This window comes from Perca flavescens, chromosome 10 (genome assembly GCF_004354835.1).
Source record: "Perca flavescens isolate YP-PL-M2 chromosome 10, PFLA_1.0, whole genome shotgun sequence".
In the NCBI taxonomy this organism is placed as follows: Eukaryota; Metazoa; Chordata; class Actinopteri; order Perciformes; family Percidae; genus Perca; species Perca flavescens.
Genome location: NC_041340.1, coordinates 11086260 through 11108882, shown reverse-complemented (window position 1 = coordinate 11108882; position 22623 = coordinate 11086260). Strand labels below are relative to the sequence as shown.

The 22623-nt window shown below is 39.2% G+C and overlaps 1 protein-coding gene across 3 annotated transcripts in view; it reads right to left on the bottom strand.

The window, feature by feature from the left end:
* Positions 1-7557: 7557 nt before the first annotated feature.
* Positions 7558-22623, bottom strand: part of ctbp1 (C-terminal binding protein 1) — a 31798-nt gene continuing 16732 nt past the window's right edge. For 2 of the 3 annotated variants that reach the window (XM_028588866.1, XM_028588865.1), the window contains 10 exons: positions 19674-19828; positions 17634-17778; positions 14938-15041; positions 14423-14525; positions 12499-12623; positions 11191-11280; positions 10430-10560; positions 9976-10103; positions 9399-9513; positions 7558-8175 (listed from right to left, as the gene is read on the bottom strand). In XM_028588866.1, coding sequence (XP_028444667.1) covers positions 7980-8175; positions 9399-9513; positions 9976-10103; positions 10430-10560; positions 11191-11280; positions 12499-12623; positions 14423-14525; positions 14938-15041; positions 17634-17778; positions 19674-19811 — 1275 coding nt within the window. In that variant the 5' untranslated portion in view covers positions 19812-19828 and the 3' untranslated portion in view covers positions 7558-7979. Of the gene's footprint in view, positions 8176-9365; positions 9514-9975; positions 10104-10429; positions 10561-11190; positions 11281-12498; positions 12624-14422; positions 14526-14937; positions 15042-17633; positions 17779-19673; positions 19829-22623 lie in introns of all 3 variants that reach the window. The other variant, XM_028588867.1, reaches the window with a different exon arrangement.

Genomic DNA, 22623 nt, shown 5'->3' with positions numbered 1-22623 from the left:
ATATACTGATACATAGAAAAAAATAAAGAGACATTTTAGACTATAATCTGAAAAAAAATGGAAAAATGGTTATTAAACCATCATGCTTTTGACTTTTTTGATAGTAACAAGCTCAACAATAACAGCTTTTTACATATTTGTGTCAACCAAACTTCACATACAAATAGGCCTATTGGTGCTTGCAAGCATCTAGTATTTCAAGAGCAATGAAACAAACTGGAACAATCTGTAGAAACAAAGCCAGTGTATTTAATGTTGTAAGTGGAAATTTGAAGTGACAAAAATCACAGATTTTACCATCAGCCACTTTTTCCACCATCCATCAATTCCTCACAAGTTTGGGAAAGGCCTCTTGTGCTTTTGTAGGTCCATTGGCAAGAGCTGTTTCATTAAATCTTGCAGGATTTTGTTCCTTCATGCCTCATACTGTCTTGTCCAACTGCCAAAGCTTTAACAAGGAAAAAAGTATACAAAAAAGCAATGTCCCTCTTGAACCCTGTGAAACAGGATTGTGCTATAACATTGATTCATGTAAAATGCCTTGCCTAAGGGCAGCTTGATGGTATTTCCTGAAGGTGCAGAGAGTGTTGGTCATTCACCTGTTCTTTCCCCAAATTTTACTCCGTTTCGAACATCTCTTAAAGGCACAATGAGTAGGAGTTCCCTGAAAAACAATGTATAGACAAATATAATCCCTCTCAAATATCACTTGTTACCCACTAGAAGTGTGTGGTGGTGTCTGTATCTGCATAGACCCTGCCCTTTTCCTGCTTTGTCTTGTTTTTCTGTGTTTCGGGCGTCGAATTCTATAAAATCGTAGCTACCAGGTGCCAGATCGTAAGCACTCTCATCCAAGAGGAAGCTACGAAAATGGCAGCCACAGCGCCGAAAAAACACAAATACAGCGAGGTGAAATGCTAAGCGGATAAAGCTTGTTTCAAAACAAGAGTGAATCTGGGGTTGGCTTTCACCTGCTGACGAGCACTGTTGACCCTTGTTGAATGTTGTGTTTACAGACGGCAACCAACTAATTCTACTCATTCTGCCTATAAATATTTAAGCTTAGTCGATATTCATAAAGGAAGATGTGACACTAACGATTGAATTTAAGTCTGATGGTGGTTGCCACTAACACCTCTGCTCTTGAGGTTTTAGCAGACTAGGCTTGGGCCATCGCTTATATTTCAAATCATCCAATCCAATCGTGGTTACTCGAGAAAGCCGATATGTGATCTGATCTCCAGTCTGACAGGCTGGCTACATTGAACATTGGATGTAACATATTATGCATATGCGGACCGGCTTCGACTTTAATCAATTAAAATTGCAGACTGATCTCATGAAGTGGTGTATGTATGACACGCCAATTTGTATGCCATTATTGGCGTGTTATCAAGACGCATACTCGCTTTTTAGCGTGTTTATCACCACCTTTTGGCTTCCATTGACTTCTATTACCTTGCGATTGCGTGTGAATTGACGCCGTAGTGAGTAGTATGAAAGGCTGAAAATCAGCCTAGGGAGATTGGCGAGTGGAGGATGGGTAAAACACAGGATTTTCACCCAGAAGAGCGGGGATCGTGTCCCACGTGTGACGTTTCCTTTCCATGTTTTTTCTTTTCCTAAACCCAACCCGCGTGTGACGTTTCGTAACCCAACTGTAGCCTCGCGATAACAAGTAGCCTTGCGATAACAAGCCGTGTGGCTTTAGAAAGTGGCGTGTATGTTTACTCTGTGACGTTGCAGACTGCCGTCCTCTGTATACAGCGTAGACATACACATGGATAGCTCGAAATGCGTACAGATAGCCTAACACACCACTTGGAAAAGTGTCGTGTATGTTTACGCGAAGTCATGATGTCATGTTGAAAATGGCGACACCGGCTTGGCTGTCCTGCCGCTTGCTTAGCTGACGTCCTGACGTGCAGCGGTATGCGTATTGCTAGAGCAGAGCAGACGCTCGCAAAACAATGTCTGATTATTTAAATGAAATGAGCTGGTTTGACCATGGAGATGCAAGAAATATTGACTAGTCCAGAACACAGGACCTTCATCCAGTATTTACTTTCTTGCTTCCTCTCCAGACACATCTGACCAATAAGCGGAGTGAACGTTCTTGCGTGGTTTGTAATGACGCATTTTGGTACGCTTGAATTTTTCCAGGTGTGAAACCAAACCAAACCAAGGGGAAATCGCTCCAAGTTTACAAATTCATCAACTGATTCGGACCCAAAGTAAACAAACTGTAAGTGTGAAAACGCCCTGCAGATGCTTATTTCCTCCCGTAAAGTCCCAGCAGCCTTGTAAACATTTCTCTTCCCTTTTGCATAGTGCCCTTTGGAGGTCCCCATGCTGGCTGAATAAATTGTGCCCTCTGCCAGTTTTCTTTCTTTCGTCTTTTACTGCATCTGGTTCCCATCATGCTTCCTGAGGTTTAGATTAAACCATCTTGAGTTTCCAGCTGCTGGAGAGCCTGTTCCAGTGGCTGTAACTTTGAATGGATGAACCAGAGAGGGAGAGAGGAAGTGACAAAGAGAAAAGAGAGTGTGGATGGAGAGATTTGGGGGTATGTAGGGAGCAATAGAGAGATAGATAAAGAGATGAAGCAGAGGTCTTTCCATGTCGCATGTCAGAAGTCAGCTACAGTCTGTTCAGGTCTCACATGATTGGCAGCATCCAGCTAACAACCATTTCTGTTTCTTCAATAGACAAAAACATCTGAACTTTTAACTGTTAAATAGATTCTTGAATATTTATACTGTATCTTATTTCTACAGAAAAACCTACCTACATAGATTGGATGAAAACCTGAGTTCTCGTTTGCTCAGTCCTACAATTGATTCATGCTGAGATCTTTAAATCATTTGACAGAATCAGTACAGTGCTGGAGACGTTGGTCTTCTGGATAATCCATAGCACAAACAAAAGCAGTGTTTCTGCTAATAATTCAATTCCACATCTTGTTAGTTAATAATCAATATTATTCATCAGTGTTTTGACCGAGTCATGTTTGCTCAAGTCCCAAGTATGTCTCAAGTCATTTGGTCCAAGTCTCGAATAGATTTTTGGGAGTCAAGTCAAGTCACAGGTTATGTCAAGTCAAGTTGAGTCCTTAGTTAAGGCAATGTGAACCAGTCAATTCAGTTCTGATATTTGATTACCAGGCTAACATTAGTTAGCTAACGTTAGTTGTGAGTGAACAGATTGTATCAGGCTAATGTTAGATAACATCAGACCTTGTGTTAGGCACTTACCGATCAGAATGAGTCTTCGAATGACGAACAAAGTTTGAGGTTATAGTTGGCTGTCCGAAATTTTTGATGAGCAGGTCATGCATTCAGCAGTTTGCTTTTTCCTTGCCTGAAATTTTTATATCCAAAAGTGATTACTCGTGGCACAGACGCAGCCATTGTGGCGGTCCGACTAATGAGGTTTTATCAGGGGTCTTTGATGTTATGTGTTGCCATAGCAAGGACTTTAACTCCATAAATGTCCAATCATTACAGTCACCTACAGGGGAGCTTTTTGAGTCATCAAATTATGATTTACAGTTTGCGCTGCTTATGCTACATAGCATACTTGGTAGAGAGAAACGTGACAGCATAAAATTATATTATTTTATAGGCTATATAACAGTAACATTCAAACCTATGAATACACACAAGTCATTATGCCTCAAGTCAAATCTCGAGTCATTAACTTACAAGTCCAAGTCGAGTCTCAAGTAATTTTTTTTGTCAAGTTGCAAGTCATCAAAACTCAAGTCCACTCGAGTCCAAGTCTCAAGTCCACATCTCTGTTATTAATGTAGTGCTTATTGTATTAGCTGATTAAATGACTCCATGTTTGAGCAGTCAATAACTCAGTGTAGGCTGGGAACTGTTGCGACAAGTGTTGACAACCGCTGCACTAATGTGACACAGGTGCACTGTATATACTGTTATGTCTCGAGGAACACCCAAAAATGAATATAGATTTATTGCATAATATAAATTCAACTGGAAAACAGATGCAACAGCAGAGCCATCGCAGATTCAGTTGTTACAGCTGGTTTGCATGTCTTTCCCCTTAGTATTTCAGCTGTAATAGTGACATCTGTTGGAATCAACTAGTAACTTTATATTCACTGTTGATGGAGGCAAACTTCAAACTAATTGAGTAAAAAGACCACAGTGTATTGCTTTTACAAAAGAGAAACTTATTGTCCTAGATTTTTTAAGTTTGTCTAACCAGCTGCATTTGAGTAAAATAGTAGTTAGAAATGTGCCAACTGTTTTAAGCACTTGTCATGAAGAGTGTGAAACAAGACTGTTGCTATGCCCTTTTTATACTTTTTTTTAGTTCATACTGCATTGACAAAGGTGATAAAATTAAGCATATCAATGTCAATATGCATACTAAATTGATTTACACTGTTGTCTCTCAATGCAAACCACAGGAATAACTTTTTTCCTTATTGATTAGCCTGCCGATTATTTTCTAGATTAGCTGAATAATCAGTTGGTCTAAAAAACATCAGAAAATATTGAAAACTGCCAAAAGTGACACCCTCATATGTTTTTTTTTGTCCAACCAACAGTCCAAAGCCCAAAGATATTCAATTTACCGCAGTATAGGACAAAGGAAAGCAGCAAATTCTCACATTTGAGAAGCTAGAAATATCCGTTTTTCTGCATTTTAGCTCGAAAAAGGACTTGAACAATAAATAAATGATCTTATTAGTTGCTTCATTACATGTCAACGGCCTAATCAATTAATGGCTTTAACTCAACTATTCACAGCTAAAAAGTAGTTTAACAAATTGTGTTCAGTGGTGCAAAATTCAAAGCACAAAGAATAAAATCTTTTGAAAAACCTCTTTGTCAATTTTCCAAATTTTCAATTGGCAGTCACAGTCAGATTGTCCTCATGTCTTGTATCCTTTCCAGTTTCTGGTATACTAACTACCAAAATATACACAGTGTATGCTTTAAATAATTTGCACACAGCTTTCAAACTCTCATGTTTACCTGCCGCAGCTGCAAAAGTAACTTTGAAAAGACTTAAGTGCAGCATTTGGTGATTAATTTTCTTCTTATATGATCAATATCTGCTGGTTATGCTAACAGGAAGCTGTCGGTGAAGCTGTGTTGTTAGAAACTAAACTATCAAAACAAATTGAGGTTAGAGATAAGACACAAACTTCACCTTTCCACAGTTTATTTCCTTTTAAAATAATTCATACAAATGCATACAGTCACAAACATATCTTTGTCAGGTTGTCAGTTTTGATCAAAAATAATATTTACTGTAGAATATAGAATATGTATACTGTATATTGCTACGCCTACTACTTACTACCATAAAGGGGACCATGGTAGGCAACAGTAGACTGTGTGTTACTACCAGGGATGGAATTTCAAGGAGCACCTCGAAAAGCACCTAAAAAGCTAGTCTGTTTTTCACTTATGGCACCCATCGGTTTGAATGAGGAATGCTTACAGTTTATATCAGGGAGTATAAGCAAAGAGTTTCTCCCCCACATAACAACAGGCATCTGGTGTGAAACGATTAAGAGTAAAATTCAAACAATTGCAAGCATTTTGGGGCTGAAGTCTGACAGTGGTATTTAAATGTCACCTCAGTACCTTCTGTACTAAACAACCCTTCAGATTCTGGCCAGTAAGAGCTCAGAAATACTTGCCAATGGGTCGTGAAATTTCCATCCCTGATTGCTACTTTTACTACCTTCCCATGAAGAAGACCAGGTAGGCAACAGTGAACTGTTTTTACTACTCAGCTGCTGGTAGAAGGGGATCCTAAAAGCACCATCACTTAGCTGGCCTGCTAACATCAACAACATGTGAACTGGAATAAATATTCCCGATATTTTACTGTTACGTAACATCAGCATCTTGTTTACATGGTGGGAATGTAACCAGTAAAAGCATAGATAACTGGTTGAGTTTGCTAGCTTCGATTTGTAGATATCTCTAGATTTCTAGTTCTTCTAAGCTACTGTAGTTCTTAGTTGTTGTTTTTTTTACATAACGTTTAGTTGTGTATTTAGATGGCAGTCTTTGTAATGATGCCTTGTGGAGCGTACTAGTCACCACCCCTTCTCCCAGTGCTGCTTTTTTTTTAGACACAGATACAACCAAGTCACATTGACACAGGCAGGCAGAACACCATACAGTATGTACACATAGACACAGAGGCCACTGAGGGTGGTTAAACAGTATACTCAGGAAGGACCCATCATGAAATGTTAAAGGGATACTAATCAGTACGTTCTGACATGCTATCAGAAACGCCTATAGTTTGTTGAAAGTTTATCAAACTGACGAGCCATAGAGTATTTTCAAAAGTCTTAACAGGTCGATTTGGGAGTGGATTACAAAATATGAACATTTGGTTCAATCCCTACCTTCAAGAACACAACTGTTCCTCATCACTCAGTAACCATTAACTGTCCTTTACTCAGTAACCATTAACTGTCCTTTACTCAGTAACCATTAACTGTCCTTGACTGGATGTGATATCTGTACAAGTGAGTTTAACTTCACATAGGAACCAAAAAATGTTGTTTGCAGAAAGCAGAGCAGTTGAATAATTGATATATAGAGTTTGTTGATGCAGTTTTTCACAAGTCTGTTGGCTGTTGACAGATCCATAGCATAGCATAAAGCAACACACAATGTTGTGCATTGTCTGTAAACCTTGGTGTGCTACAGTTCATGCTCCATGACTTGGAAAATGAATGTGTGTTAATAGTGGAAGTACTGGATCGTTAAAGATGAAGACAACAAAGATAATACCTTTTTATGAGACTGTTTCTAAAACTGTAAGCTGCTACAAACTCTCAGTGCATTGCCTTGTCCACAACCTGCTCCCAACCACTCTATTTAGTAAATTCAAATGGTGACTAGGGATGAAGTCGTCCCAGCCAAGCATACCATTACACCACCTCCCTACAGCCTTCTTCTCCCGCAACCCCCTCGATTTGGGTCAAACATTTACATGAAGTCCCAAAAGCAAAATCACATGCCCCTTAAACATAACAAAGAAAAGCAAACATTAGATAAACTTTAACTCTTGTTAAAGTTATTTTTATCTAATGTAGCAGGACACGAAAAGGCAAGCGGGTCGAAAAACAAAAGCACTAAGTGGCATAAAAAGTAATAAAAAAAGAAAGAAAATATATACCAACTGCGGAAACTTAATTTCCTGAGATGGTGTGCAAAAAGCTGCCTCTTTTTTTGAGGGGGTTCTTAATTTGGGGACACATAAAACAGATGTTGTATTCTCAACCAGTTTGGCTACATAGAGACCCTTTTTTTTGTTAAGACTAGAATACAAATATCAGTATCTTCTTGGCGTAAGTCTAAAAACTGTACACAGACAGGTTACATTCATTTCATAACCTACTACTTTTGCTTGTACATCAAACTAAGGAAAGGACACAGAAAAAGAGAGAAAGACATTAAACCTGCCCCTTTAACTTTGGACGCACTACAGTCTAAGACAGCAGAATTGGATTCTGTATATTTTTTCTTCCCAAATCAACAGTTATTGTAACTCTTTTTTTTATTTTTTTTATTTTTTTATTACTTCTGGCAGAAACTTGACCATACTGTAGTTGTTATGTGAAGATCAACCTGTGGATCTTTACAGTCTTTATCAGGAATTCTGGTTGGAGCAGAGGACAACTGTCTTGCTCTTTGATTAGAGCATCTGACAGCTATCCACTCCTCTTCATCATCTTATTTATCATCATCATTAAGTTCTTCTTCTTTGGAGGGTGAACTGGCTGCTGGGAACCAATTTGCCAGGGGTTGTAAATTGATTGTTATTGGGACCTCAACCTGTCCGTCGGACACTCTGTGAACCTGTCTGATAACAACTTGTCACTGGGGAACTTATCACTTGGATCCCGGTTGCTGTGTGTGTGTGTGTGTGTGTGTGTGTGTGTGTGTGTGTGTGTGTGTGTGTGTCTGTGGCTACAGTTGGTCATTTGGATGCTGCTCTCTGTCGCCCTCTGGTGGCTTGACTGTATTTTGTCCGGGGGACGGGACATGAGGAGGGTGTGTGACAGCGGGCGGAAGGGTGTGTGTGATGGGCACGGCGCTGGGCACAATGCCTTCAACGGGTGGCGGGAGGCCACCAGCTGACAAGCTCACCGCTCCTGGGGGATACCTGAAGAGGGAGAGGGAGACAAGAGAGACGCAAAACTGAGTCATCAAAGTACAACTGAAACTAAAATTACAAATATGTGACCTTGTTTTGACCTGCGTAAACACATTGCAGTAGGCCTCCATTAAAATTCAACAAGCCGATTGATTTTTAACATCTATAGCTAAAAAGCTACACTAACAGAATACTTTGACATAGTATTGTAGCCCACTTTGGTATTGCACCTACATAAAGTTTGGGGGCTCAGAACAGACACATTTTTAAAAATGATTCAAATCAAAGCAGCAGAGGATAATAAATTAAGACTTGTGTTGCTAAGTATGGATCAAGCTCCATAAAAGTCTTTTTATAGTGTTACTACTTAATAAGTGTTGACGTCTTTAAGACTTTAAGCCCTCTGTTTTGCATCAAAGGGTTTCTATTGAAAGGTTATAGTCCCTAAGCCAAAATAGAGTTGTGGTTGTATTTTGTGTAACATTGGAAAGATGTTGGAAAGAGAAGCAGTCTATTTTTGCAGGAAAGATGGGATTGGATTGGTGTACCGTCATTTCATCCCCAGCATCAACAAAATACTGAAGTTAGGACTACAAATAATGATTATTTTCATTCTCAATTGATCTGCAGATTATTTTCTCAATTGATCAATTATTAAATCTCAGTAAATGGTGAAAAATGACCGTCACAAAGTTTCAGAGCCCAAGGTGACGCTTTCAGATTTTCCATTTATTATCATATGTAATATATATAAGATATAATGGCAAATCCTAACAGTGGAGAAGATATAAACGTTGAATAAAATGACAACCGATTATCACAATAGCTGCATATTAACGATTGAATTGACTAATTATTTCAGCTGTACTGACTAATGCCTTGATCAGCCCTCCGTTTGGCCCTACAGATCAGCTGAGGACATCCCTACTGACTAACAACAATGTGTTGTTGTAGCAGCTAATCTGATGAATGCATTATAACCTGGCTGAAATGTGGCCAAACAGAAAACCTGCTAGCACTCTCTTATGCTGTGTGGGTATTATAGCAGTAACACAACAGTAACATGCACTATATATCAGTAATTACATTTAGAAAACAATCTGCAGTCATTCTACATTTCTAATCATCACATAATGTATTTTCAAGACATTTAGACACTTTACCAGGGTTTGGGGGGAAAAAAATCAAACTGCACTGACCACTACAGGTTTCTTTATCCTGATGATTATTACCTATAAGCCCCGTTGAGCTCGGGGTGGACGGTAGCTGGGTCAACTCCTGCCCAGTGGTTGTTCTGGGAGAGGAACTCCTTATTCACACAGTTCTTTAGACTGTCTGGGACACGACCTGACAAATAGAGAAACGGAGAAAAAGAAAAAGAGAAATATGAAGTGTTAAAACAGAAATCTAGAGTCTAGTGTTGTACAATTCACTCTGGGGATCTTGTTAGTGTTACTGCTTTACATTTCAAAGCAGGTGTGATTTCAAATTTCTGCAGAGACACAAACGTTAGACAAGATTTAACAGGCCAATAGAAAAAAGACAGAGCCACTGGGGAAAAAGGAGAAAATGGGAAAGAAAGAAAGAAGAAGGAAAGGAGGAAAAACAGAAAGAGGCAGACTGTGAAAGGCCTTTAAATCTTTCCGTGCTAAAAGACTAGAAAGGATGCTCGACTGCAGCAGAACACCTTAAATATCTCTTTTTAGACTTGTTTTAATTTTTCAGCTGGGGTTTCCGTGTGTGTGTGTGTGTGTGTGTGTGTGTGTGTGTGTGTGTGTGTGTGTGTGTGTGTGTGTGTGTGTGTGCTACCTGTGATAGCCCTTCGGATCTCCCTGGCTGCCTCCTCTCTCATCTCCAGCGATGCCTGTTCGCTGTACCAGGCAGCATGTGGGGTGCAGATCAGATTGGGAGCATCCTTCAGCGGACCCTGACTGAAACTGACACATGTACACAGTGCAGTCAGTTACAGCTGCAACAAGATTATTTCATTTAGTGTTGACTAATTTTTCTAGATTATTTTGTTTATGTAATTCACAAAAACACTTTATTATGTATTCCCTAAACATAATTCCATCATAGTGTATATTATATAACACAGTATTTGAGTAATAGTAGTAAATAGTAGTGGAGTAATATTCCACAATACAGTATGCGCTGCCTCTGCTGATATACAGATAGATAGATAGATAGATAGATAGATAGATATAACAGATGACAACATTACTCTTTATGTGAAAAAAACATAAAATCAGTGGGTGATTACCTAAAAGGCTCTGTCTCATGAACATCCAGAGCAGCTCCACGTATCCTCCCCTCCTTCAGGGCCTGAGCCAAGGCCTTCTCATCCACCAGACCCCCCCTGGCCGTGTTCACCAGGAACGCCCCCTGGCGCATCTTTAACACACATAAACACACATTCAGTCAGTTTGAAATACACGATAATTAATATAATATTAATTGTTCTCCCCATTAGCTGATTGTCTTTAAAATGTATGACAAAATAAATTTACACACACACACACACACACACACACACACACACACACACACACACACACACACACACACCCCACACCCACAAAAGCTTAGAAAGCTGTTCTTTACTTTTCTCTACTCTCAGTGCAAAGATTCCTAGTGAAACCTAACCATAATAATAATCATTTTCTTTTCACTTGCCGCCCTCCAGCAAGGTCAGAAATAATTAAACGTATAGCCTGTGTCTTGGGATGAAAATTGGCTTTAGGCTGAGCCCTGGAGATGAAGGACACACAGATATTTCCTGAGTGTATCAGTCATCATATGAAGTGCATGCAGTAGAGAACCTCATTTATCTGTATGTAGGTAGTGTGCTTCCCTGGGTACCCACTTCTCTTTAATATGTATGGCTATGGGATGTAGTAGATGATGTAGGGATAAATAAATCATTCAAGTGTGTATATATGCTCAGCCATAAGTGTGTGTGTGTGTGTGTGTGTGTGTGTGTGTGTGTGTGTGTGTGCGTGTGTGCGCACGCAGTTGCTCCACCTGTTTGATGGTGAAGTCGTTAATCAGGTGGTGGTTGTGTTCGTTGAGGCTGCAGTGCAGAGAGACACAGTCAGAGTGGAAGAGCAGGTCCTAAAGAGAAACACAGGAAAAGGTGAATCCCAATCTTCTATTTACACTTCATATGGTTGCTCACTATTGCAGGAGCTGTAGAGAGAGCACCAAATCATGTTTCAGATCTTCCGTAAACCAATTCTGTTTTGCATTTTTTGTAAGTCAATAACCGGTCTTACTATATATCTTTATAACAAATACAAGTGTTATCATATGTTATTGTTTTTTTGTTTTTTTTTATTACTGACATTGTCACAGTTACTGTAAATGTGCACAAGAGGGCGTCATTCCTTGGCTACGTAGAGAAGGCACAGCAGCATAACAGTAAGTGCACATTTGTCATGGTGGAGGTTTTGTCTGTAAAGAGAAAACGTGCCAATAGATTTTGTTCCCCCAGTAAAATGAATATTTAGTCTAAATTGGTTTAAATTCCATGGTAGTGCTGTGCTGCTTAAATCCTAATGGGACTCTGGTATAAATGATACTTCAGTCGGTGGCAGTCAAATCTCGCTGTCATACTGGTGTTACGTGCAGAGACACTTAATAGAAATTGAAACCAGTAATAATGATAACTTCATTTCTATAACACCTTTTAAAACAAAGTTACAAAGTGCTTTACAATTAAATTAAATACAATTCAAAATAAAACAAGCTAACATAAGTCCAACAATAACATCAGACAAAGACATGACATACAATTTAATTTAGGGGGCTTTCACACCTGCCTCATTTAGTTCTGTTGAATCGCACTAGAGTTTGTTTTCCCTTAGTGCAGTTTGTTTTCACCATTTCTAATTAAAATGGATAACCTGAATTATTTTTAGGAAATAAACAGGGGAAATAAATAATAATAATAATAAATACGTCCTTTTATGTCCCCAGCACTACATTTCTGTAAGTCAGTCAGCTGTGGCAGTAAAAATCATAGAAATGATGACTCTACAAGTCGGACTTAAAGCTGTACAGGTAAGGAAGCTACTTCTGAGTTTATTTCTAAGTAAGAGTCTAAGTTTTTTTTTATTCTGTGTTCATACAAATATAACACACAAGTACTGGAAACTATTTGAAGGTTGCTGATTTCTCAAAAACAAAATGGCCCTACTCATACTCAGGTGTGTGTGTGTGTGTGTGTGTGTGTGTGTGTGTGTGTGTGTGTGTGTGTGTGTGTGTGTGTGTGTGTGTGTGTGTGTGTGTGTGTGTGTGTGTGTGTGTGTGTGTGTGTGTGCGCGCACGCACCTGTAGTGTGGTGACCCGTTGTAGTCCCAGGGATCTTTCTACACCGTCAGCCAAATAAGGGTCATAGAAGATCACATTGAAGCCGAAGGCCTTGGCTCGCAGGGCTACAGCCTGGCCTACTCGACCTAGAAATGCATGAATACACACAGTCATGAAGGCGCACAGACATTAATACACACACAGGAGCCTTTAGACAAATTGCATACACATAAATACACATTCAAAAACAATTTTTTTTTTTTTTAGGTTTGCCTTGTACAAAATGACAATTCTCTGGCTACAATACGTGTGCTCATTATTTTTGAAAAAGCTTCCAGACTGTACAGGGAAGAGATTTGCATTCGGCTTCTAGTTAATCCGCTTATATTTTATTGGCATTAACTCCTTAGGAAGCCAATTTAGCTGAGCTAAGGACAAAAATGAAAATGGAAAAGAGAGAAAAATCCTTTAATTAAAAACTTCAGTCTGACCAACCTCTATCAGACAAAATGAACAAAATAAAAACCTTTTTGGACGTGCGACCAGTACGGCTCTATGGATGTTGTATCGTTTGGTCAGTCCACCACTGAAGTCCAGCCTGAAATATCTGATCAACTATTAAATTGATTGTCATTGTCATGTTCCCCAAGAGGATGGATCCTAATGACTTTGATGATCCCCTGAGTTTTACTCTAGCGCCACCAGCTGATTCACTTTTTTTTTATGTCTATAACTATTAAATTCAGTACAGACATCTATCATCAATGTGTAAGCAGCATTTTACTCCTGTAGCTGCTTGAGGTGGAGCTAGTTTTAACTGCTTTTAATACAGTTAGCTAGTTTAGTCCAGTGGTTCCCAAACCTAGGAGTCGGAGTTTGGTCACTTTAATAATGCATTGTATTTTATAAGCTTCTCATATGTTTTTAATGTAAAAATCTTAATTTGAAAAATAACTAGTAACTACACCTGTCGATGATGTATTAAATGTAGTAAAAAGTACAATATTTTCCTCTGAAATGTAGTGGAGTAGAAGTATCATAAAATGGAAATACTCAATTAAACTACAGGTAGTAAATGTGCTTTTGAGTTACTGTCCACCACTGGGGCTAATTAGTAAATATGGGCATGCTAACAGGCTAAACTAAACATGGTAAACATTATACCGGCTAAGCATAAGCCTGTTCCTGTTGTGAGTACATTAGCCTGTTCGCGTTACCATTTAGCTCAAAGCACCGTTGTGTCTACATACAGCATTACAGAGCCGCTAGCCTGGCTGTAGACTCTTGTCTTGTTTTTACAACAGTATGCTAAGCAGGTGTCACTGCAGAGGCAAAGCAAGGCAGCTTTGTTTGTATAGCACAGCAACAGGGCAATTCAAAGTGCTTTACATAAAACATTAAAGAGCAGTTAAAAACAATTAGAAATATAAAACCCAAGAGTAAAGGTTACAACAATTATTCAAAGACAGGCAGCATCAAAAATAAATGCCCTTAGACCTCAGAGGGTTAAATCAAGGCTGAAGAAGCCTTGAACCCTCTGAGGTCTAATATTGACCTTTTTAGGATATTTGCATATGACTGATCCCCATGTGTTTCTTAGGTTATACAGTATATGATTTAAAATAGTAAATGTCTGAAATGAAATTTTTTAAGTATCGCTTTTTGAGTGGGAGTTTTGTCAAGCATTGTTTGGATGTGCCGGCTCGTCTTTCGTCCTGAGAGGGTTAAAAGAACTGAGAGTTGCAGCGGACCTGCAGTTTTCTGGGAGTTTGTTCCAGATATGTGGCGCATAAAAACTGAACGCTGCTTCCCCCTGTTTAGTTCTGACTCTGGGGACAGAAAGCAGACTGGTCCCAGACGACTTCAGAGATCTGGGTGATTCATAATGTAGCAGCAGATCAGAAATGTATTTTGGGCATTAAGTCATATGTGTGCCGTGACTTACCAAGCCCTATAAGTCCCAGTGTCTCTCCTCTGATCCTCGCGGCTCCTGACGCCACCTCTCGGATCTGCTCCACGCTTTGAACCCGCGTGCCCTCCCGGAGAGCCTGGCATGAATAACAAATCATTATTACATGCAACTGTCACACAGACAGCAAAAACATGACAATTTAGACACAGTCTAATCCAGTCTGCAGTTAATGACCAAAGTCTAAATCCCTTTGGATATTATGATCATGGTTATAAAGTATACGTCTAAATAAGTATTACTTATAACTGATTTGAGGAACAAATCATTTTACTGTACCTCTTCTTACATCAACGTCTTTCAAATACAGCAACATTCTAAAGAAAATGAAACGTTTCAATTTTGCTGATTTGTCATTAGATAATTATGAGTAATTGTCGAAGCTAAAATTGTAACAACTGAATGTACACCTCTAGCTAACACATTTAGAGTTAGTTCATTGAAATCCAAATTAATTTCAGTCCATTTATCAGCCACACAAGGACACAAACCTGGTGCAGCCAGGTGATGCGTCGGTACAAGGTGAGGATGTGGCACAGTGTGGAGTCCGCCGTCTCCTCCACCGAGGCTGCTGGCATATTGCACACAGCTATGCCTGTTGGACCGGAAAGCAGATAAGGATTAGTAATAGCACTTTTGGGCCATTTGATGAAGTTTGGGAAAAGCTATTTTGGTGGCGAAGTGCAAACTTAAGATGTTGTGTCAGCAACTTTTTCGACAAACACAACTTTCAAATTGCAGAGCCTCTTGGTGGAGGATGATAGGGGATGTTCTGGCTGTTGCAGGACAGACATGAGTTTTAATAAAAAATATTACTGACTTGTTGAAAACATGGAAGTACATAACAGAAAAACGTTTTGGGAGATTGGGTGAATTAGCTGTTGAGCATTGGTGGAATGTAACTAAGTACATTTACTTACTGTGCTTACGTACAATTTTGAGGTAGTTGTACTATACCTGAGTATTTCCATTTTATGCTACTCCTACTCTACTACACTTATATGACATCTTAACTTACTAGCTACTTTTCAGATTATTAATACAAAATATAAATCAGTTAATAAATGATTTACTTTATTTACTACGAGTACGATTTTGAATCCAGGGGTCCGTTCCAGAAAGCAGCTTTAGTGAGTTTGTTAACCCTGACATGAGGGAAACTCTGGGTTTTCTGTTTCAGAAAGAGAGGTAACTTAACCTCAGAGTAAGTTACTATGGTAACTGAGCCTGTGAACCTAACCTGGTCGGGAGCAGGTTTTCTTCAAGAAACCTTGAGTTTCTCTCAGTCTCCTCCCTCTGACACAGCGCTCTCTCATTTCCTCATTCATTCAGTCTGTATCAGGCGCATTTTAGCGCAGTTTATCTGCATGAATTAAATAGGATTGTTTCATCAACTCAGTTAAGTAACGTTATAGACTAAAGATTTTTTCTAAAACATTGCATGTCCTTTTGTCGACGATCCCATTGATGAACAAGCTGTATTACTTTGCAGGGAGTTAAACATTCGTCGGGAGATGATATTGAGGCCCCGACTAGATGTATTTTAATTTCCAGATAACTACCTATTTGAGCGGCATTGTTTTTCTTCCCAGTCTATCAGATATGTGCATAACCTTATCCGTTCTCATATCACTAACGTCACCCATCGTGGACATGCTTTAACATCCCAGCAGATTCTTTGTGTCGCATTACGTTTTTTGCAAACGGCAGTTTTTCTTTATTGGTGTGTATATGGATCATACTGTAATAGTAAAGTCACTGTATGCAGAGCCGTCAGAAAAGTGTGACTCGCTCTGAAACGTTTTTTAAACGTTTTTTGTAGTGTTCCCTGGACACAAACCAGTGAGAGCCATTAAAAAGAAGTAAATGATTATACATTATAGTTTTGTTAATGATCATGGTGCTGCAGCCTCAGAATGGGATTAGTATAAGTTTACTTTTTCGCCCGCATGATTGCACCCAAATGAAGTTATAGGTGTAATACAATTCCAGTTTTCACCAGTAATATTGTAAGTTAACTGTGATTAAATATGAAATTAATACACTGTTAATGCTTAGCATTGACTCGAGCAGCAATTTTCTCCCACACCAATTCTCTCTGTGTTGCAGCAGCAGCTGCTGTCTTGCCGACCCGTTTGTTTGTGGTTGTTACCATGGTGAATCGTAGAATCATGGCTCCATTCATGCTGCCTTTTTATAGTAGTGGTGCACGCGCATGAACATACTCCAAGTTGATTGAACCAACTCATATCAGCTTTTCTGGAACCGGAAACTCAGAGTTTCCCATCTCAGGGTAAATCAACTCAGAGATCAGGGTTAGACTCAGAGTTTGTTAAACCTCCTTCCTGGAACGGACCCCTGGACTTTTACTTGAATGAGTAAATATAGTAGAAAACAAAACTGTCTATTTTTTATAGCTTGTTTATGCATATACATGCAGTCACAACAGTTAGAACAGCAGACATGTTGCTTGTAAGTAAAATGTGTAACTAATAACATCAACAATGGCTCTTTTCCATTTAAGTGTGCCAGTTATCTAGCCGCTCCATGGTGTTTCAAGCCCCCAACGTCGACTTCAAGGCAGCGCTGCGACCGTGGACTTCAAGGCACCTAACCCTAACCCTAGCGCCGCCTGGAAGACGACGTTGGGGGCTTAAAACACCAAACACCTATCTAGCCCAGTTTGCACTCTAAACTTGACTCTGGCTCAAATAAGAAGCCGGCAGCCTGCTGTGAAAGGTGCTATCAGTAGCTCTGGGGCTAAATGGCGAGTAATTAAAAGTAATATGTGACTAAACATGCCATTTACATGAACTATGTTAGTAAAACAAGCATTCTGGTTTGAGCTAAATATATATATACATATATATGGTTGCCCTCCTCTAAAATAGTTCCAAACTTAAACATACAATATCTACATTGTGTTAATACTGGTGACCCATATTACTAACACTGTGTAGGCTAAAGCAGTAGCTATAGGGCACCGGAAGCAAATGATCGACAGAGATACATGGATGAATGGTGGCGTTAAAGGATGATCTTTATGTACTTATCACATATTGACATTGTAACAGTTAAGTAGAACGGTGCAGCACATGGCCAGTACAGAGTCTCACTTCCTGTGTGTGTGTGTGTGTGTGTGTGTGTGTGTGCGTGTGCGTGTGCGTGTGCGTGCGTGTGTTCTCACCCAGTTCCCCGGCAGATTTGATGTCAATGTTGTCATAGCCACTACCGATGCGGACAATGATGCGCAGAGCTTTAAACTTTTCTAGGTCTTCTCTCATCAGAGTAATGGTGTGGTACATCAGAGCTCCTACAGCTTCATTCAGCACCTGCACACAGACAATTTTTGTTATTTAAATCATAGATATATAGCAATATGTGCTTGTGTGTGTATGTGAAACATCTAAGTTTGTGCAGCCTTACTTATCCTGTGTTTTTGTAGAATAATAGGATTGTGCTTTGAGTGCAGAACAGTACACATGGACAAAATATAAAGATCGAGTCATAAGCAGTTGTTTGTGTAGGTGTGAGCAGAAGTTGAGTGCAGCTTCCTGGAAATTACTTTGAGTTCACAGTCACAGTGTTTCCATAAACTCAGTATTCTTCAAATTAGGTTTTTTTTTTCACCAGGAAATGCTGTTTATATCGTTCTCACATCCTGTTCTTTTAATATCCCTGCCAGCATGGAATGACCGCTTTCCCTGAATATTACCATGGAAACTAAATTTTCGGAACCACAGGAATCGAGAGAAGGTGTCTCTGCATCTAACAAAACTGCCTCATATCAACAGGAATCTTACTCACATGGGATCCTCACTGGCTCCTAATCAGGAGGACAGTTTGTTGTTTTAATTGAAATATGAAATATAATGACTCAAAAGCAGATCAAAAATTGATCATCTCATAGAATGGGAATATGTGACGTGTGTGGAAACCAGTTAAGTCATCTTTTAATTGGTTCTCAGTTAATCTTACCATCTTTTTCTAACGTCGCCAGCCCTCCTCCTTGTGTGTGTAAGAGAGGATGAAAATGACATGGGTTTCAATTACAATAAAGAAGCCCTTTTAATTACACAATGAGGTGGCTGTTTACTAGAGAACCAGAGAGAAAGATAGTGAGGGTGAGCCATCTGTTTCTTCCACGCTGTGGCCTACTGAGCACGCTCACAGAGAGAGTGTGCCTGGCAGACACCCAGAACGAGACGTAACCCTGCCAGACATACAAAGCTACTTACAATCCATAGTGGCTGTGGCAAGATCTGAGCCTGACCCACATTTTAAGTTTGCTCTCTTCTTTCATTTTCTTTCCTTATTTTTCTTTTTCTTAGTTATGGTGTTTTTTTTCTTTTGATTTATTTTTTTTTTAAATGTGATTTGCATTTCTGCAACTAGTACTAAAGTTTTGCACATCCTTAATGCACAGCCAATATTGTTTTAATAAGGTAACTTCTTATATATGGTATAGATGGTTAAGAAATATACAAGGGAAAAGAAGGGACTGGAGCACACAGATGGATTTGCAGCCCTTAATTGTGCAAACAGATTGTTTTGGTTGGTTGATGGTTAAATATACTTAGTAAAATCATGGAGCTTAACTTAAGCTGATATACAACCGTGTGTTGTATGTTGATTTGTAAACCAAGGCACATCCCAAAATGTACCCAGAGAGGAGCACGGGAGATTTATTACACGTCCGATATTTTAATATTTATTGGATGCATTTCTAAATTTACACATGATTGAAATATATAATTATTTTTAATTTTTTTACTTTTGTTATCAAGCTTTAGCCTTTTGCAGTAGTACATCTTTTTGAGTTGGCTTCAAAATGAAGCCTGAGTGGTTGCTATTGTTACATTTTTGTCAGCCTTGGATGTTATGTTTTTTTCTTTTACTAAGTCATGATATCACGTTGATTCAACTGTGATGAGCACTGCTGCTCATGTTAAAAACCCACTTCTACCATTGTTCATTTCATGCAAATTGATGTTGCTCTCTAAAATGTACAACATACTCACTTCCTTTTCCAGAGAATTTTTAGCAGCACCAGATGTTAAATAAAAAACATCTATCTATACTATCATCTATCAATTACAGCAAAGGTAAAAGCTTTATGGAACTGCTTGCTGCTTAGAATACATCAAGTTAACAATATTCCCGGGGCAGGTTATGATCTTACTTAACGTGCATACATGTGTGTACATGATCTAGTTAAGTGTGTTACCTTCTCGTGGATCTCCTGTGTAGACTGAGCGTCACAAAAGGCCACGGTTGCTACGTCTTTCAAGATGGGCATCTCCACAGTGCAGTCTCGCCCGTCCAGCAGCGCCACCAGCGGGCGCGGATGCATGGGCCCATTCATAATGGGTGGCCTGATGCCTACACAAAAAAGAAAGAAAAAGTGTCAGATGGGCAAAACAAAAGTGGCAATGAAGAAGATGGAAAATACAAATACAAGTATTGTCAGAGGCAGTGTAGAATTACATTTTTACACCTGCACAACAGCAATCTCCCACAGAGTAATTAGAAGTCTTGTATTGGGGGGAGGTAATTTAATCTTACAGGCATACATTAATTTGCGGGCTCATAACTTCCAGCATTTCTTGTCAGTTATGAAATCTAAAACTGAAGATGATATGCTGTTTCTCCTGGGTACAGATGATGTCCTGCTTCATCTGCATCCCATAATGTCTTTTGCTCCAGGCTGATACAGTTGCTATGACAACTGTGTAACAGAAAGCATGGAGGATAAAAAATCTCCAAGAACAACTGGTCGTTTTTCACAGCTGTTTTTCTCCTTATTACTTTTAAAAGGTTTTATTGCTCCAGTTTACTTATTACAAACTTTTTGATGAAGTTTGCAAACTCTTTGAAACAGGCAGTAATTAGGAACATGGATGAGGTGGGAAAAAACATGCCCGCGAAAAGTGCCCTCAAACGTTCAGGATATCCCTGTAGAATTAAGGATAGCAAAAAACACAATCCTAATGAGAAGCATACTTTTGTATTTCATCCTGTTCACATTGTTTTAATTACAGTCATATATTCATGGAAAATGTAATTGCTCGCCTCTGCGCAACACTGAAAGGGACTCTGGGAGCCACTTACTTTAGAAAAGTCAGACTTGACCAGAACATAACTGAGCATGCAGCCTGAAGCTTTAGATTATGTCTCAATTGTCTCTTATGTATCATATCTTGTTTGAAACTGAATGTTAAATTATGACAACATGCATATACATACATGATAGGTCGGTAGATATGGGTTAGGAGGTACAGCAGTTCATGAGATGGTAAGATACAGTATGTATCATGAGAGACAGCCAGTATGTTAAATATATAACTGAAATCTGTAGATAAAAGAGTGAACCGCTTTCACGTTTTATTAAATCATCTCTTCAGATTAAACCATTACCCTGAGAGTGCTGCCAGGCCTCAAGGGAGGATAAGTGGCATTTAACAAGGCAGATATGCCTGACGGCCCCACTAGTGGGCTGTTGTTGAGGTTTAACAAGAGCAGTGGTCCATGGGAGTTGCATTTATTAGTTTTCCTCCTATTTCCTCCCACTGCAATCTGCTTGGATCTCTTGGTTTATCTCTCCTTTCAGGTAACTGAAGGGTTAATCATTCCAGATCACCGACGGACATAGGCTGACAACAAAGACATCTGAAAGACAGACAGATGTCGATTTAAAGGGAAATCTAAGGCAGTGTATGCAATTGGGTCTCCTTGATGTGCAAAGAGTTATGCCTGTTATTGCTGATGCTGTATGTACCCATCACTCATCCCTGACTTTTTCTCCTTCTGAGACATGCAGGCTGACATCTCATATCAGCAACCCCGTCTGTCATTTCACTCAAAATATTCCCCCGTAAAAAGGAAATTGCGAGATGAATACACAATTGCAGTTTGAGACGGTTTTCCAGTTGCATGGGCTAACATCATGAGAAAGTAGCCAAATCATTAAACCAGTCATTTCAAAATCAGCATTCTACGGCCTCTGCATTCTTTTGAATGCCAAATATCCCTGAAAATCAGACTTGTAGACAGAAGCTTGGCAGCTCCAAACCCCCAAATTAAAAAACCTGAATTCCAAAACCTGGGCAGGGTAACTGAGAAACACTCCGCTATCATTAAGTAGCCCCTGAGCCATATAAATTAAAGGAAAACCCCCCTTCCAGAATCATACCCTTTCTACCAGCATATATCATATAGCATATCATACATCATATAGCATATTTATTTCTGACTTACAGTGCTTTCCAGTTGTGTTTTTGTCATGAAGCTTTGTACTTTATCGGTTTTCTTGTACTTCATCTATTGTATATTTCTACTTAATTTACTGAGTTCACGCTTCCCTGAATGCCCTTTCATAGTTTTCAGAAAAGAGGTGTTAACGTGATGCATTTACAATGATAAAAATGCACAGGGATTTTCTGTTTATTAAATCCCTTTTGCAAATGCAACATGACTTGTGTTTGACTGAGAAAGAGACATTTGAATCTGTCTCCTCTGCAATCGATCGATTTCTTCTTGTATGACTTTTAAGCATTGGTGCAAAATAGTTTAGCAAGACGCCACTACTTTCTGATTTTGGAGACCTGGCATCAGTGTTTTAAATAGCAGTTTTACAGCTGATCAAATAATTGTTGTTGCATGGACATGATGTCACATCATCTACATTTAGCCAGTTAATAGTCGCTGTTATTTTTAGGCAATTTTCCTTATATCTGCTCCGGTGGTGCAGCTCAGTGACCAGAAGGTGGGGACTGTGCTGTACTGGGCACCTCCCAGGACTGAATATAGATATATAAAGTATAACTTCTGCATGAATAACATGAATAACAAGCAGGGAGGTACTGAAAAAAATAGCATGCAATAAACTTCCCAGGACAGATGTAGATGGATGATCTTCCTCTTTCTCGTCGAAAGTAAAATCTAAAAAGATTTAGTTCAGACTTGCAAATGGGGTGATTTTTTTTTTTAAAGACTCTCAGTGGTTTTCTCTGTTTTTCAGTGAGTCAGTGTCCATGCATGGGGAAAAAATGCATACGGTGCTTACTGTACATCCATGTATGGTTCACGCTCCAGTGTGCGTAGTCAGGGGTTTGGCTATAATAGAAATGTATTCAGAATCTGGTAAAAGGGTTTATGTTATATAGTTTATATTTGAA